This window comes from Geotrypetes seraphini, chromosome 4 (assembly GCF_902459505.1).
Source record: "Geotrypetes seraphini chromosome 4, aGeoSer1.1, whole genome shotgun sequence".
Lineage (NCBI taxonomy): Eukaryota > Metazoa > Chordata > Amphibia > Gymnophiona > Dermophiidae > Geotrypetes > Geotrypetes seraphini.
Genome location: NC_047087.1, coordinates 318,568,687 through 318,586,816, shown reverse-complemented (window position 1 = coordinate 318,586,816; position 18,130 = coordinate 318,568,687). Strand labels below are relative to the sequence as shown.

The following is an 18,130-nucleotide window of genomic DNA, read 5'->3' as shown; positions in this document are numbered from 1 at the left end:
ATTGACTCTCTATATGTTTGAATGAAATGACATGTAATATCCTAACGTCTTTTGAATGCAATAACATATCGCAATAAAAGTTACCTAGAATAACCCTAAAACTGAGCAGTGAAATGATGCGTTACTAAATGAATTATATAATCCAAAACATTGCATATTTAATATTAAATTAGCTTAACAGCGTAACCCCAAGAACATACTAAAAACCTTACTAGCAGTTGCTTATCATTTTGCAACAATTAAAAGCTAAATAAGCCTATTAGGAATTCATCATTCATTCATTGAATTCCCTTCAAAACTTTATACTATTCCAGATTATTTCAGAAGCCCACTTAAAAATTAATAACGATGTATATTTTTCTAAAAACAATTAGATCATTGAGAGAAATAAATAAAAAAGCAGGACTATCAGTGTTAGCCTTCTCTCGAATAACTAAATATGCCTTAAATAACTAAGCATTTTAAATATCTAAAATAGAAAGAAAAAAAAATGGAGACCAAACATAATACTTTTAAAATTCCCACTATCAAGTCTCAAGACAGTCACAAATCCTTCAGCCACTCGTGTTCGAAACCCAGACTTCATGTTGAAATGTAATTTCAACTTTTCACCCAAGCCGAGCTGGAGAAGGTATTATTCTTTAACCTCATCTGTCTTTTGAGTTCCTCTGGATTTCCGTTTGCCCTCTGATTGCCAGTATGACTGTAAACGTGCCTCTTCGCTTACATGCACATCATCCTGAAGGGAAGGGAAATAGCAACACTATTCTCAGCCAATTTGTCAAGAGTAAACAAAGTTCCATCAGTATCTAACCTCGAGGCACCAATCAAATGACGTGTAAAGAATGTCTCCAAGGTCCTAATGCCCGCTGTTTAAATAAATAAATAAATAAATAAATTCAGCAACAAAGCCGAACTTGACAGTTGGAAGTCAAAAACTATCTAGAAGAGCAGGTCCCCAATCAAGACAAGCACAGTACAACAAACCATTCACCAAATCCCAAACATAATGTTTTATGTTGCCCATTGCTTACAGTATAATCCCATACAAACATTCAGTACAGATTCAGGGGGGGGGGAGAGGAAAGAGGTTCAGAAAGATTTGGGGTCAGTGACCTGGCATAAAATCAGCACTGTCCTATAATTTATACAAAATACAAATGTGCAGGGCAGTGTTTTGATGGGTTGGATCACATGGTGTTTTCTGTTACGCCCCTTCTGGATTGCATACTCTAGGTGTTCAATCCCTTCCCACAATTCAGGAGTTGCAGAAATCTAAACACTTTTCTGAGCATGTGCTCCTTCCACCTTAGAGAGAGAGTTAGAGCCCCCTGCAGTTTTCAGTTTCTGTAAGTAATCCGTGCAAAGTCTTCTGATCTGCTCTGCATATTTTTTCTTATTTTTTTCTCTTAAAGATTTTTTTTGGTGGCTTCAGTATCGTGAGACCCCATGTGGTGACCTCTGCCGGAGGAAGGGATGCAATCCCGTAGAGCCAAACTGCTGCTTTACAGAGAAACTTCGGTGGACTTGTGGAGCCAGCCTGCTGTGTGCCACCTTTCTCAGGCTTTGGGGTCCATTCCCCTGGGAGCTTGCTTTCCCTCAGACTCTATCAGGGGTTTAAGCATCCTGAGTAAAAGTCCCTCTGGGTTTCAGAGTGCATGTGGAGAGGTTCTGTGGCGAGGCGGAGATTACAGTTGTGGTCTGTCCAACTGGCAGTCTGAAGATCTTCAGGCTTAGTCATTCTGGAGCAATTCTGAGGCAGAAAATCCTTTCCCTCCATTCAGCTGCAGTGTATAGAGCTGGCAGGCAGGCACTTCACAGACTGTTAAGTACACCTCCTTTATTTTCTATGGGAGCTTCGGGGGTGGTCTGTGAAACTGTAAATCACATTTTTCAGAGTTTCTGAGGGTAGGGTTCAGGTCTCTCACCTCCTCAAACTCAAATCGCTTTCTTTAAATTTTCTTTATTTTATACATTTTTAGCGTAAATTTGCTGGTGGCAGCCATGTATTTTTATCAGTCTTTTTTTCAAAGCTTTATTTCTGACCCAAAACACTTTGACTTTGCTGAAAATTGATTGGGATGGGCTCCTCAGGCCCTACTCTGTCAAATTCATGTATGGATTGTGCCAGATTGGCACTGAAACAGCATCCGTGTACCGCAGCATGCCGGGGGAGAGGGCAAAAGCTTCAGGCATCGCCTCCTCTGGGTCCTCCAGGGCTGGGGAGCTGACATGAGTCCATGATTTTGGCAAAAAAGTCTTGCCCAGAGGCCATTCTGGAGCCTGGCACAAAATGCATGCACTCCAAGTCTGGAGACTCCTTTGGTACGGGCACCTCAGTTGGACCCAGCAGTGACCACAAGGTGTGAATTTTCCCTGCTGCTCCTTTGTAGAGTGAATTCTTCAGGATTGATTCCTTTGACGCAACTGGCAGACGCGTTGCCTTCTTCCAAGCTGGTCACTCCAGTGCCAGAGTTTCCTGTGCAGGAGCCTGCTCATCTGGCTACAACAGATCTTGATTGCATTAGTTGTCACACTGATATTATACCTAACCTGTCTCCTGTCACTGTGTCAATTTTGGATGCTGCTGATACCCTTGCTGGGATTAGCGAGTGCAATACCTTTGAGAATCTGGATTTAGGTGAGGACCCCACCATCTGTAGACTTTTAAGTCTGTCTTCTCCATCATTTGGAGCGTTTGGTGCAGTGGTTGGAGCTACAGCCTCAGCACCCTGGGGTTGTGGTTTCAAACCCTGCACTGCTCCTTGTGACCCTGGGCAAGTCACTAAATCCTCCATAGCCCCCGGTACGTTAGACAGATTGTAAGCCCACCAGGACAGATGGGGAAAATTCTTGAGTACCTGATTGTAAAACCGCTTAGAAACCCTTGATAGGCGGTATATAAAAACATAATAAACTTGAAACTTGATTTGATTGCTGATGCCCTGAAAGAGCTTAAATTGGACTCAGCCTTCTACGTCTGTGTTCAATCATGGACTGTTTTAATGTGCTGTCCTTTTTTCCATCCCACCTGCAGCTTATCGGTTTGTTGGCAGAGTAGTGGAATACCCCAGAAAGCTCTTTCCGACTCTCTAAAGCTATGGCTAAGCTTTATTCTCTGGCTCCTGATTTTCAGCAGTTTTTTGGGGTGGCTCAAAGTGGATTCCGCTGTGGTGCAGGTTACTCAGCGCATGGCCCTCCCTAGCAAACGGAGTGTAATACTTAATGATTCCCAGGATCACAGAGCGGACATTATCTTGAAAAAGCTTTTTGAGGTGTGTACAGGATTCAAGGCTATGGCGTGTGCTTGTCATGAGATTGCACCATGTACCCTCTGTGGAGGAGGATGCCTGTCTCCCCCACCTGGTGATGGAAGATGTGGCAGACACCCTTTATGATCTCATCAAAGTTTTCAGTAAGGTTTCAGCTTATGCAGTGTTAGCATGCCGGACTCTTTGGATCCATCATTGACCTAGGGACTCTTGCCTCAAAGGCCACTTTAAGCAGACGTCCTTTCAAGGATCAGCTTCTATTTGGGAAAGATCTGGATGACCTCATGGCCAGTGTCGCTGATCACCACCCTACGTCTCTCCCGGTGAACAAGTCTCGCTGGACTTCGGGAGGGGATCATAGTACTTTTCATCCCTCCCGCAGGTTTCATTAGGGATCTTTGGGCTCTTCCACCCAAAGGTATTCCCAGGGATAATGTCCCTGTTAAAACACTTCCAAGTCAAGACATCTTCAAGTGTCCGGATCTCCTACTGCTGCTGCCCCTAAGGGGCTCCCTCATATCGTGGGCCGGCTCTCTGTTCCTGAAATATCTAGACAACTGACCCGTACATCTCTCTCTCCTCAATAACGGCTTTCTTGACCTATTACTCACTCTCTTTCACCTCTCTTAAATTCAATCATTTTGTACCTTCTTTTAATCTTTTGTAAACCGCATAGAACTTCACGGTATTGTGGTATATAAACTGTTATTATTATTATTATATCGGGGGCTGGCTCTCTGTTTTACCAGAAGTGGACTTGCATGTCTTTGGATCAGTGGGTGCTGGACATTTCACCTGCCTCTGGATTTGTTTCTGGACTCTCTGGCAGGTCAGCTGGAAAAGGAGTCAAAGGTCTGTGCTACCCTTCAGCATTGCTTGGACATCCGAGCAGTAGAGCCCATTCCAGAAAACAAATTGGGCTTAGGCAGATACTCTTTATACTTCATCCTGCCAAAGAAAGACTCGGAAGACTGGAGATCCATTTTGGATCTCAATCGCTTCTTGTGGATTCCTTATTTCCAAATGGAAACCATTTGCAAGGTCATAGTTACTGTTTCTTCCAGGAAGTTTCTGGTGTCCTTGGATCTCACGGAAGCTTACCTCCATATTCTAATCTACCCTGAGCATCGCAGGTTTCTGCATATCTATGTTCTGCAGCAGCATTTCCAGTTTGCAGCTCTGCCCTTTGGGCTCGCGACAGCACCCTGCATTTTCAACAAGGTGATGGTAGTTGTAGCAGGGTGTCTAGGTCCACCCTTACTTGGACAACTGGTGGAGCAGGAGTGCGAGCGAACGGTGGAGACTGTGGTGTCTGCTACAATATTTGGGTTGGATTGTCAACTTCAAGAAGAGCCAGTTGAAGCTGTCACAGACCTTTGGAGTATCTGGGTCTTCTCTTCGACATCCTGCAGGGACAAGTGTTTCTTCCTGAGCTATGCAGACTGAAACTTCAGAAGCAAATCGGAGATCTCCTGGATCTTCTGGTTCCCACAGACTAGCATTATTTGCAGGTGCTGGGGTCCATGACGGTCCCCCTGGATGTGGTTCCCTAATCCAGAGCGCACATGGGCCCTCTACAGGATTACCTCCTCTCTCGGTAGTTTTCACAGTGTGATCCCTTTCAGATGAATCTCCCCTGGATGGAACCAACTTGCAGCAGTCTGCGCTGGTGGCTTCAGGGGAAGGCTTTCCGTTAGGGCAAGCCTGTTCGGATAATAATAATAATAACTTTATTTTTCTATACCGCCACAATCTTGCGACTTCTAGGCGGTTTACATTCAAGAGAGCTGAACATTCAGCAAGTTACAAATTGCAGATAGTTAGAGGAAATACAGAGTACATCAACTTTAAGAATGCAAAAGTATAAAGTGTACAGTACGCTAAGACATTTTCGAGAGGACCTGTTAGGAAAAAGGTCGCGAATTATAAAAATACATTGAAAAATTACAATATACAGTTTAGGAAATTTTCAGAGGGGCATATTAGTGAATCCATTCTTATGATGCCTGTCTGGCTGGGGTGCCCACTGCAGGGACTGCTCCATTCAGGAGCAGTGTACTCTGCGTCAGAAGCATTCAATTGTCTGGAGTTTCAGGCTATTCAGCTGGGGTTATTTGCTCTCCAGCCCGCTTTGTAACAGAAAGCGGTGTGTGTGTGTGTTCTCGGACAACACCATGATGATGACATATGTGAATCGTCAAGGGGGCACAGGAAGCTTGCTGTTTCGCTGGGTAGAGTTGCATCTTCTGTCTCTGCAGCGCATGTCACAAGTCAACAATGTTCAGGCAGGCCTCCGCAGTCGACAAGTCCTGGACCCAGAAGAAAGGTCCTTCTCGCAAAAAGCCTTCCGTCTTATCGTGCAGCACTGGGGCCAACCACAGATGGACTTAATGGCTTCAGCCAGGAACTTGAAGGTCAGGCGCTGCTTCAGTTGACGAACAGAGTGGAAGTTTAGGTCTGGATGCCTTTGTTCAGCCCTGGCCAGCTCAAGAACTCCTTTGTGTTCCCTCCTGGGCCTCTGGTTGGTCGGGTCATCTGCCAGATAGCATCACATCCCAGCCTAGTGATCCTAGTTGCTCCGGACTGGCCTCGTCCATGGTATGCAGATCTTGTACGTCTTCAGTGGGACCAGAAGCTCAAACTTCCTCTTCATTGTAACCACTTCAGTCAGGGTATAGTGCCCTTAAAAACCCCACAGCGCTTTGGTCTTGAGCTCAGAACCTTGATGGAGTGCGGTTATTCTGATGTGGTTGTTTTGATGCTTTTGAAGTCAAAGAAACCCTCTACTGTGACTTCTTATGCCAAAGCCTGGAAGACTTTTCAACAGTGGTGTGCCAAGGACCAGGTAGAGCCTGAGCGGGCTCCCATTCCAGTGGATCTGGCCTTTCTTCAGGCAGGCTTTGGATAAAGGGTTAGGTGTGGATTCCCTTAAGGTTCAGGTAGCAAGGCTTTCATGCTTCTGAGCACATAGGGGTTCCAGTTCGCATACTGCTCGTCCTGATGTGACCAGGAACTTCGAAAATTGGAAAGACTTTGGCTTAAATCCAATGACAACAAAGACAGATCCAACTGGAGAACAAAACTAAAAGACTACAAACATCTGATAACCACCAAACGCATTAACTTCTACACCCAAAAAATCGGATCCCCTAACCCCGATATCAAAAACCTATTCAAAATAGTCAACCACCTCTACAATACTCAATCCCTTACCCGACCTTCCTCAGACGCACCCCCACTGGCCAATGACCTGGCCGCATTCTTCAACAACAAAATCTCCAATCTCAGAGCCACCCTACCTATTTCCTCCAACAACCATCTGAACTATCTGGACATTCAGTCCCATGACGACGAAACCAGGGCTGATTTTTACTGGAACAACTTCACCACCCCCACCTGGCAACAATTCGGCAAATTCTATTCAAAATACGCCAAATCCCACTGCAAACTAGATAGCTGTCCACCAAATGTAATGCAAGCTGACCCGATCTCTTTCAAAATCAAATTATATACTTGGCTCTCCTCCCAACTACAATTAGGCTCATTCCCTGTGGACCTAGGCCAGATTCTGATTACACCTATCGTCAAAAATCCCAAAGATCCCATCTCCCTCATATCCAATTACAGACCCATTGCGAACATACCCTTCTTTACAAAGTTGATGGAAGGTCTGATCAACCAAGATTTAACAACCTACTTGGACAAATTCAACATCCTAAACGACAACCAGTCTGGTTTCTGCCCTGGACACAGCACTGAAACAGTCATCACTTCTTTGGTAGATTACCTTCACAACCTGTTCAGCCAAGGCTCAAGTGCTCTAGTCCTACAATTAGATCTTAGTAGCGCCTTTGATTTGGTTGATCATACCATTCTTCTGGATTGTTTGGAGTCTATCGGCTTCTCAGGCAACGTGTTAAAATGGTTCCATGGTTTCCTAGGTCAACGCTCCTACCAAGTCTACAGCGACAACTCCCATTCCATCAGCTGGACCAACACCTGCGGAGTCCCACAGGGCTCCCCCTTGTCCCCCACGCTGTTCAATATCTACCTGGTCGCCCTAGGGAATCTACTGCTAAACTTGAAGATCAAATTCTACATCTATGCTGACGACATCACCTTAGTCTTCCCCATCTCCAACATAACCCCCAAGATAAACAACCTCCTAGCTTCAATCCTAAAGCAAATCGAACTATGGATGACCGACTTCAAACTGAAGCTCAACTCAGATAAAACCAAGTTCTTCCTGGCAAGCCCAAACGACAAAATCAAAGATACCTCAATCTCCCTGAATGGCCAAGTCTTTCCCTTAACAAACTCCTTAAAAATACTCAGAGTGACTCTTGACCGCAACCTTACCTTCGAAGCTCACACCGACCTTCTGGTCAAAAAAGGCTTCGCCACCTTATGGAAGCTAAGATCCATCAGAAAATACTTTGACGCCCCCTCATTCCACCTACTTGTGCAATCCTCCATCTTAAGTCTAGTCGAATACTGCAACATCATCTACCTGGGATCTTTCAAAAAAAACCACACAAAGATTGCGAATTATTCAAAGCGCGGCAATCCGACTGATCTTCGGACTAAAAAAATGGGAACACATAACTCCCTATTACCACAAACTTCACTGGCTACCCCTAGAAGCAAGAGTGCTATTCAAGTTCGCCTGTTTCTGCTACAAATCCATCCTTGGCTCGGCCCCATTTATCCTAGACTGCCTATCCAAACTCACACGTAGAACTCACCTGTTTAGCTACCCTACCCTAAGGACCTGCCGTTACAAAAGATATCTAAATAGAACTCTTGCCTTCCAAGCAGGTCATCACAATAACTGGCTGGCCCACATCATCTCAAGCACTTCATCCTACTTAAACTTCAGGAAACTACTAAAAACTAATCTTTTCACCCGATTCATACCCTAAGACCCTATGCCCACCCTGGCCCCTTCTATCTCTCTATGTTCTTTACGCAGATTGTCTTGACCTTCTTCCCTGTACCATTTCATTACCATAATTGTACCCATCTTTCTTTCTGTTTGTACCATTTTTTTCTCTCTGTTGTACCATTTTTTTCTCTGCCACCTAATTTTCTCTGATTGCAACATTGTACCATTTTTCTCTGATTGTCCAGCCCTTCTTCATTGTAAACCGCCTCGAACTACTATGGCTTTGGCGGTATATAAGAAATAAAATTATTATTATTATTATTACACCCCCTGAAAGATGCTTCTTTTCTAGATCTGAAGATCAAGACTGCGTTTCTGGTCGCCAATGTCTCAGCATGGCATATTTCGGGGCTTTGAGCTCTTTTGTGCAGGAAACCATTTCAACAGATCACAGAGTAGGGGTTGCTCTCTGTATAATGCCTTCTTTTCTGCCAAAGGTGGTTTCCGACTTCCTTGTCAACCAGAAGGTTTGTTTGCCTTCATTTAGCTACACGGGCTCGGAGCAAAAAGTTCAGATCTTGCGCTAGTTGGACGTCAGGAGAGTCTTGCTCCACTATTTGGAGAAGACTAATTACTTTTGGCTGTTTGATCGTCTTTGTCCTGCCTAATTCATCTCAGCGAGGTAGGCCTTCTAAGACCTTGATCACCTGTTGGATTTCAGTGACTTACATTGCCCGTAGCAAGCAGCTGCCAGTATCTCTTAAGGCCCACTGAACTAGAAGTGTTACTGTCTCAAGTGATTCATCAAGATGAAATTTGCAGGGTGACTACTTTGTTCTCTCTTCATATCTTTTCTTGGTTTTATCGATTGGATGTGGCGGCTTACTCTGATTCTGCTTTTGCGACCTCAGTGTTGAGGGCAGGCTCTTCTGTCCCTCCCTAGACCATGCCATTGCTTTGGTATGTCATCTAGGGTATGGAATCCAGAAGGGATGTAACAGAAAGGAAGATTAGATTTTTACCTTCGATAATCTTCTTTCTGTTAGTCCCTGTAGGATTCCATACAGCCCGCCCTCTCTGTGTGAGATCAGTTGTTCAGAATCGCCTGCTTTCTTTCGGCCTTGGTTATTTTCCTTACAGGCTTAAGGATCTTCCAGCCATTTGGTGGATCCTGTGGGGAGTTCGCTCTTGTGTGAGTATGCATATTACCGATAGCTGTTTCATGTGAGTGATCGTTGCATACAGCAGGTTAGTTCTACATTGTTCCTCAATGATTTTCTATGTTGCCTTTGGCCTGTCTATTACTTGGTTTTATATTTTGCAGAGCAGACCACAACAGAACTTGTTTATGTTGCCGGGGAGGTTCCCCCATGCCCCCTTCTTTTGTCATGGATTTGTTCCGGTATGCTGCTTGGCTTTGGGACTGAACTGTAGGGAGCTCTAACTCTCTCTCTAAGGTAGGAGGAGCACATGCTCAGAAAAGTGTTTGGATTTCTGCAACTCCTGGATTGCAGGAAGGGATTGAACACCTAGAGCAGGGGTGCCCACACTTTTTGGGCTTGCGAGCTACTTTTTAAATGACCAAGTCAAAATGATCTACCAACAATAAAATTAAAAAAAAACCACAAAGCACATTGTACGCATAGAAAATGTTAATTATCATTCCTATTCCAGGGTTTTTCAAAGAGGTCAAAGCAGATGACTCTATGCACTATCACCTCAGTAACAACCATACAAAAATAGACAAATATACCCCCCTCCCTTTTTACTAAACCACGATAGCAGTTTTTAGCGCTGCTCTCGACACTCATAGGCTCCCTGAGCTAAAAACCTCTATTGCGGTTTAGTAAAAGGGGACCTTAGTGTAAAATATAGACAGCAGATATAAATTCAGACACATTTTGATCACTAAATTTAAAATAAAATCATTTTTCCTACTTTGTCTGGTGATTTCATGGTTGCACTTTCTTCTTCTGACTGTGCACTTTCTTCCCTTCTTTTAGCCTGTATGCTTGCTCTCCTCCAGACCTTATTCCTTCCCCCAACTTTTCCTTCCTCTTCCCTGCCCTTTCTTTCTCTCTGCCTCCCTTTCTTTTTTTTCTGTTTCTCTTCTTTCCTTCTGTCTCCCTGCCTGCCCTTTTTCTTTCTTTCTCCCTGCCCTCCCCCAAGCCACTGCCACTGCCATCGGGGACCAGGACCCAAACGCCACCAATAACAGGCCCCAAGTTCTCCCTGCTTCGGCCAACCAGCATTCCTCTCCCCGACGTCAATTCTACCGTCGGGAAGAGGAAGGCTGATCAGCCCAAGATCGTGATCAACCTATTGGGGGAAATGCTGCCGGGTCCTGCCTTCGCGGAAACAGAAAGTAGGCAGGACCCGGCAGCAAGAAGAGGAAATGCTTCATTTACTTGTCTCCCGCCCTAGCCCGTAGCGAACGCTTGCTTCAGGGCTCTCAACATGTGCGTGCCGGCTTCCCTTCTCCCCTCCCCCCCGGACATAACTTCCGGTTTCGGAGGGAAGAGAAGAGAAGCCGGCACACACACTTTAGAGCCCGGAGCATAAGTTCGCTACGGGCTGAAATCTCCAAGCCGGTTTTTGGGGGGGGGGGTTTAATGTTCAGCAGCGGCAGGTGACAGCTGGGCGGACCGCCCAGCTAAAAGGCCCTAGGGAGAACACTGGAGAGGAAGGCTGATCGGCCCGTAGATCAGGACGGCAACACGAGTCTGCGATCGACTCATGTTGCCTTCCTGAGCTACTGGTCGATCGCGATCGACGTGTTGGGCACCCCTGACCTAGAGTATGGAATCCTACAGGGACTAACAGAAAGATTATCAAAGGTAAAAACCCACTCTTCCATTCAGGACCAGGACTTTGGGCAGTTTGGTTTTTTTGACATTAGGTAATAACAAATACATATAGAGGAAAAAGCCAAAGTTTTGAAACATGCTTTTTTTTCCTTTGCCATTGACAGCAGCTTGAAGCCCTTATGCAAGTGGACTTTATAGATATTTCTAACTACTGCATTTTCATTACAGCAAGCAGCTGGCGACGTGGTGAGGACAGAGAAGATCGGAGGGAAGATGTGGATACTCCACGGCGAGCACCACCACAGTCTGGTGAGCGAGAAGTGGACCGGGAGAAAGGGGCATGGCGGACAGACAAAGAGAGAGAGCCCCTTCGCCGCACGAAGAATGAAACGGACGAGGAAGGCTGGACCACTGTCAGACGGTGAACCCAGGAGAATAACTCCTACCTGCAGCTTCTGGCAGTCTTTGAGCAGTTATAAGGAATTACTTCTATATGTGGGCTTATCAATAGTTTCAAATTTTGCCTTATTTTAACAAATGTTTTACCACAACCTGAAAGCATGAAACCTGTATTACTACTCTATAGATGATCATGCACATTAAAAAACTCCACAACCAATTGATGAGAAAAATTTAAATTAGATTTTTCAGCGCAGTTTGAAGTTTCCCATCATCTTCTGAGATTGATGGAGCATCCTTTCTGAGGAGACAAAATTAAATAGTGTGCACCTCACTGTCCCAGTAGCTCAGCCCTCAAAGTTTTTCCTTAAGGAGCCGTATGCAAGCATTTTTAATAAAATGATTCCGTATAAACATTATATATATATAGCCATATAAATGTATCGGATGAAGGTTTGTTCCCTTTTCTCTACACCATGGTTTGTAGTTGCCATGGGTAAGGGTACAATGACCAGACAAGATCTGCTACAACAGAATTTCTGATTTAGAGATGGAGGAGTCTGTATTGGAGGGGGGAGCCTCTGAGTTCAGTAAGGGTGCCTTTCATTAAATTTAAACTGCAGCTTGTAATTGGGTCAGGTTTTGAAGAACTGAAAATAATCTTGAATAATGCAAACCAGGTCACTTGGCTGCTTTCATTGAACACAGATTTGGTGCATTTTCAGATCAAAGAGCAAACTTTTGTGGTTTGATTTCTGTATTTCTGTGGTTTCGGATTCTGATTTGGCAGTATTTACTACTATTAATTATTTAAAAATATAATGAGCCATTTACAAGCTTTGGAATAGTCTTATGATCTGCTTGCAGAAGGTTTACTCTTGTTCTTTGCCCATGGGAAATTTTTTTTTTTTTTTTTTTTTAATGTGAAGACCTGTGAGGCTACTGATGACCACCGGCATGTTTATATGGAAAGTCTACTTGTTACCCAGAGAAGGGGTGTCACATTAAATGAATGGGTTAAAATGTGTGTGCAATCCAGTGAGACATGGAATATTACAGAAGCCATGGAAGGAAGCTTGTACAGCCAGCCAGTGTGTTTGTAAAGATTAATGGAGGGGGCAGGGAGATATACCTTGCCCATTCTCTATTTTCAAGGTTCTGTACAGCTGCCATAGACAGCAGAAGTCCTTTGGCTAGTGAAGGCTGTGAAATCTGCATTCACCACTGACCTTTCATCCATAATAGGCTGTATGGCTAAGAGATTCCTGCTGCTACGCTGTAAAGCGTTTACTGCCTTCAAAAAGAAACATGCAGAATTGCTAAATGATTTTGGTTGCATAACTGTTTTTTCCATTCCTGGGTAATTTCATGCTTTTTAAGCATTTATATGAGGGTATATTTAAAATGTGGTAGGTTTTGGAGTATTCCAAAAATAACTTGGATGGGTAGTAAGGGTACTCTCTTCAGATAAGTATTTTGTAGTAATGCCTGTGTTGACTTCAATTTGGGAACGTAGTAATGTTTTAACACTTTCCTATTTAGTCTTATTGAAGCCAACACAGATCTTGCTGCTGTGTTTCTTTTTCCTTCAGCGATTAATAAATAAGTTCTTGAATTAACTTTTAGCTCTGTGGTGTTTTTATAGTTTGCATTACTGTATCATGTTATATCTGTACAGATCAAGCGTTTTACAACATTTTGATTTGAGAGTCTTTCATGCTAGAGTTCAAATATAGTCTGTAGTTTGAAGTTTTAAAAATATACATTCTTATTTTATTTTAAAAAAAAAAACATTTTTAACACACACTTGCCATAGTTCAAGGCAGAGTGCAATACACATGCGTAATATTAAAACACTGCCGTATAAAACATTCAGTAAATTCATTCCTTCAATAGCGCAACATAGAATTTAGATCTTTTACTATCAGAAGTAAAAACAGTCACAGTTGTTAACCAGCTAATCAAATGTTAAGTCTGAGAAAATAAAAACACTTTCAAACGCTTTCTAAAAACACCAATATTTTCTGAAATCAGCAGTTAATTGTCATTCAAATAGTCACTCAAAGTATTGTAAATGACTTTCTGAGTTTCAACTACTCGTATGATACTGCTGGCAAGCAGGCAATTGCAATTTCTCTGCATTATCACACCGCAGTGGTCTTAAAGTATATGTTATTGATGACAGAAGCAACTCCTAACAAAATCTTGTAAATCAAACGTATCTTAAATGCCAATGCAAAGAATAAAATACTGGATTAGTACTCATAACTTGGTGATCCTGGCAATAATCTATCTGCTGAATTACTCAACACACCTTAATCATAGTTTGCAGCATACCCAAGAATAGTGAATTACAATAGTCTATTCAGACTAAGATCAGTGCATACATAGAAATGCCTCTGGAGTAGAGGATTTGAAGGCTCATATCTAATGCCTGGAAGTTTCCAAAAGAAAAGGAAAGTAAATTAGTCAAAGTGAAGAAGCAGGGACCTATTAATAAGGTGTGCTATTTGTCAGTTAATACGGGTAAGAAAAATGATACAGTGGACCAACCTTTGAATCAATCTGGGACTCAAAATGATATACAACAAGAAGAAGATAAAGAACTGCATGATATTACATCTATTCTTGAAAATTCTCTTTCTGACATAATGGCACATGTGACTTATGGTTAGTTTTGTCTTTGAGCCAAGATCTAAGTGCTGTTATGAGGATACAGTATACTCCCCACGAATTTGCAGTTCGTGTATCACGGACTCAGTCTTTTGCGGTATTTTCCGACTGCCTCTTCCTGTTACTAAAGTCAGGCTACACCAATCAGGAGCTGCTTTGACGTGCCAGATAGCGTGTCAGTGTAGCTCCTGATTGGTATAGCCTGATTTTAGTTCCCGGAAGAGGTGGTCGTAAAATACTAAGAATGATCCCGCACCCAATTTTCAGCATCCGTCAGCGCCCCAGTCCTTCATTTTCTGCGGAGCGAAGAAGTACTAGAGAAGTACTATTTTTTGGGACTCTTAACATGTGCTGCCTTCCAGTCTCAAATGCTGACCCGCACAGTTGGTGTTTGCAGTATTTTTTTTAACTAACATATAATTTTTATTTCAGATGCTTTTTCTACATACCATAACTCTTGTGGCAATATAGAATTGGACCCCAGATGAAGGTTATTTATGACTGAAACACAAACCATGTTGGGTCTATACCACATTTACCCTGTGTGTTACATGGATTTATCATTTGTCTCCATCACTTTTATTTGTGAAGATTCTAATAAACTTATGTCAAGATCATTGTTTCCACTGTTTCTCTTGTTTTTTGGTTTCTCCTTTTTACTGTGGACTCACTTGGTGGATTCTCTTTGCTTTTGCTTGGGTGGGGGCTCACCTGGATGGTCTCCGGACACAAGATTAATGGTCTGCTCAAGAAAAGACATTCCACATCAACCTGCTAGAACTACAGGCAATTCTATATATGTGTTAGTAAAAGAAATACTGCTGGTGTAGAGTGCACCGCATTGAAAGTACTTGCCTAAAATATTTATGGATGACTCGGGGGGGGTTTTATGTAAAAGGCATTTTTTCACCACAGACTTCATCTGAGACTTGAAAGAGAAAAAAACCCCTATCTACTTCCACCCTGAAGATCTTTGATGAGGATTCAAATGTAAATTTGTCCAATCATAAGAACATAAAAATTGCTGCTGCTGAGTCCATCCTGCCCAGCAGTCTGTTCACACAGCAGCCCTCGGGTCAAAGACCAGTGCTCTAAATGAGTCTAGCTTCACCTGCATACATTCCAGTTTAGCAGGAACTTGTCCAACTTTGTCTTGAAACCCTGTAGGGTGTTTTCCCCTATAACAGACTCCGGAAGAGCATTCCAGTTTTCCTCCTCTCTCTGGGTGAAGAAGAACTTCTTACGTTTGTATGGAATCTTTCAACTTTAGAGAGTGCCCTCTCGTTCTCCCTACCTTGGAGAGGATGAACAGTCTGTCTTTATCTACTAAGTCTATTCCCTTCAGTATTTTGAATGTTTCGATCATGTCCCCTCTCAGTCTCCTCTTTTCAAGGGCGAAGAGGCCCAGTTTCTCCAATCTCTCAGTGTACGGCAACTCCTCCAGCCCCTTAACCATTTTAGTCGCTCTTCTCTGTACCCTTTCAAGTAGTACCATGTCCTTCTTTGTGTACGGCGACCAGTGCTAGATGCAGTACTCCAGGTGAGGGCGCACCATGGTCCGGTTCAGCGGCATGATAACCTTCTTGGATCTGTTCGTGATCCCCTTCTTAATCATTCCTAGCATTCTGTTTGCCCTTCTTGCTGCCGCAACACATTGCGCAGACGTCTTCATTGACTTGCTTTGAGACAACCAAGAATATTCTGTTGAACTTATCCTTTCTTACAATTCACTTTACGGACTAAGCCCAAATTAGATTCACTTCTTATCTACCTTCCACCGCCTATTAACTCTGAAAATCTCTCTCAGTTACAATCACTTCTGTTTGATTTTGGTTCCTCCTCCTCTAATCCTCTGATCTTAGGAGATTTTAATATTCATTTTGAGGAGCCTGACAATTACACCAAAGATATTCTTTCTCACCTTGATCAGCTTGACTTATGTCCACTTCTAACAGTTCCAACTCATCAAGCAGGTCATACAATTGATATGGTTATAACTCCTTCCTCTACAACTGATAACTATCAATTAGGTCCTTGTCTATCAGTGCCCTGGTCAGATCATTTACTAGTATCTATAACCCACTTAGCCTCTTTTACCAAACCATTTACAACACACCAGATTATTAAGTATAGAGATTTTAATAACTTATCATCAGACTTAATTACAGCGAATTTTAAACTAAATCTTTCGGATCTAAAGACTCATTCTTTAGATGATCTTTTATCCCTATGGAATGCTTCCACTAAACTTCTACTAGACAAATTAGCACCGATTCAAACAAAATTCATCTCGGCACGAAAGCGGTCCAATCCTTGGTTTACAGCAGAACTTAGTCTAGTCAAAAAACAACTTCGATCACTAGAACATAGTTGGAGAAAAGATAAAGAGTCAGTCCAACCTTGAAAAATTTAAAGATCACTCCAATTTGTACAAAGAAAAAATAAACCAAGCTAAAAGGAAATTCTACTCAAGTCAAATTTTGAAAGCCAAAAATGTTTCTATGCTTTATGCTATTTTAAAGTCAGTTACTCCCACATTTAAAAAACAAGTTCAATCTTCCGACTCTTTGCCTACAGCACAAGAACTGGCAACTTACTTTATAGAGAAGGTCAACAATATTAGGAAAAACTTAACCACGAATCAGCATCCTATTCCTGTTCAGGAGCAGAATGAGCCAAGACTATCACTATCTTTAAAATGTGCACAATTCAATCTCCCTAACCTTAGAGAGTTCGAATCTCTTATTAAGACTATCAATACCAAAGGTACGCAATCTAAATCAATCCCTCCCTTTATTCTTAAGCGGTACTTTGCAACTTTTGGTCCCTCAATACTTGCTTTAATTAATGAAAGTTTACAACAAAGCTTCATGCATGTAGCATGGAAGAAAGCAATCATACGTCCCATCATGAAAGATCAAAAAATCAGTTCTGAGAAAAAATCAAACTATAGGCCAATTGCAAATATCCCTTACTTGGCAAAACTGACAGAGAAGATAGTATTTAATCAAGTATCAGCATTTGTAGAAAAAAAACAAATATTTTACACCCAAATCAAACAGATTTCAGACAATATCATTCCACTGAACATTCACTGATTGGCATGTCAACTTCCATACTTTACCACTTAGATCATCATACATCTGTTCTTCTAATTTCAATTGATCTCTCAGCTTTCGATATTATCGACCACAATCTTCTAATAAATAGACTTCAGTCCATTGGTATTACAGACCAGGTCCTGCTTTGGTTTAAATCTTATTTTGATAATCGTTCTTCAACTGTCTCTTTTAACAATACAACTTCTGAAAGTTTCTCTGCATCATATGGCATTCCGCAGGGTTCTATTCTTTCACCTCTTCTATTTAATATTTTTCTTGCGCCTCTCATGACTCTTTGCCAATCTATTGGTTTTTCCGTATTTGCATATGCGGACGATATAAAGCTTTTACAACCTCTTGACCCCAATAGTTCTTCTGAAATATCTGCTATTAATGAAAAACTAGAACAGATTCACCAATGGCTTGATACCAATAGATTAGCCCTCAATATCAATAAAACAAATATTATGCTTTTCTCCTGGAAAGATGGTTATAAACTTATCCTTCCAATCTCTATTAAAGGTATTTCTCTTAAGTTGATAAACAGAATTAGGATTCTAGGGGTTATCTTCGATGATAAACTAACTTACCATGATCATATTAGTCACGTTGTTAAATCAACTTTTTACAGACTCCATCAGATTTGTTCAGTGTCTAAATTCTTATGTCCAAAGTCTCTGAACATACTAATTCACTCTTTGGTTATTTCAAAAATTGATTACTGTAATGCCCTATTTAAGAGATTGGCTCAAAAGGAAATTAGGCGTCTGCAGATCATCCAGAATGCTTCTATTAAACTTATTATGAAAGCCAAGAAATTTGATCATGTGACCCCTTTACTTAAAAAAGCACATTGGCTTCCAGTTGCTCATCGTATAATGTACAAATTAAGTCTGCTCACCTTTAAATCTGTGACATTCAAAACCCCAGCTTTTATTTATAAAGTTTTGATTCCTTATACTTCATCTAGATTACTGAGGTCGAATGACCAAT

General features: G+C 42.2%; 1 protein-coding gene across 3 annotated transcripts in view; it reads left to right on the top strand.

The window, feature by feature from the left end:
• The window catches only part of EIF3A (eukaryotic translation initiation factor 3 subunit A), a 330,727-nt gene extending 317,543 nt beyond the window's left edge, over positions 1-13,184 (top strand). For all 3 annotated transcript variants that reach the window (XM_033943256.1, XM_033943255.1, XM_033943254.1), the window contains one exon: positions 11,193-13,184. In XM_033943256.1, coding sequence (XP_033799147.1) covers positions 11,193-11,389 — 197 coding nt within the window. In that variant the 3' untranslated portion in view covers positions 11,390-13,184. The remainder of the gene's footprint in view (positions 1-11,192) is intronic.
• The last annotated feature ends 4,946 nt before the right edge of the window (positions 13,185-18,130 follow it).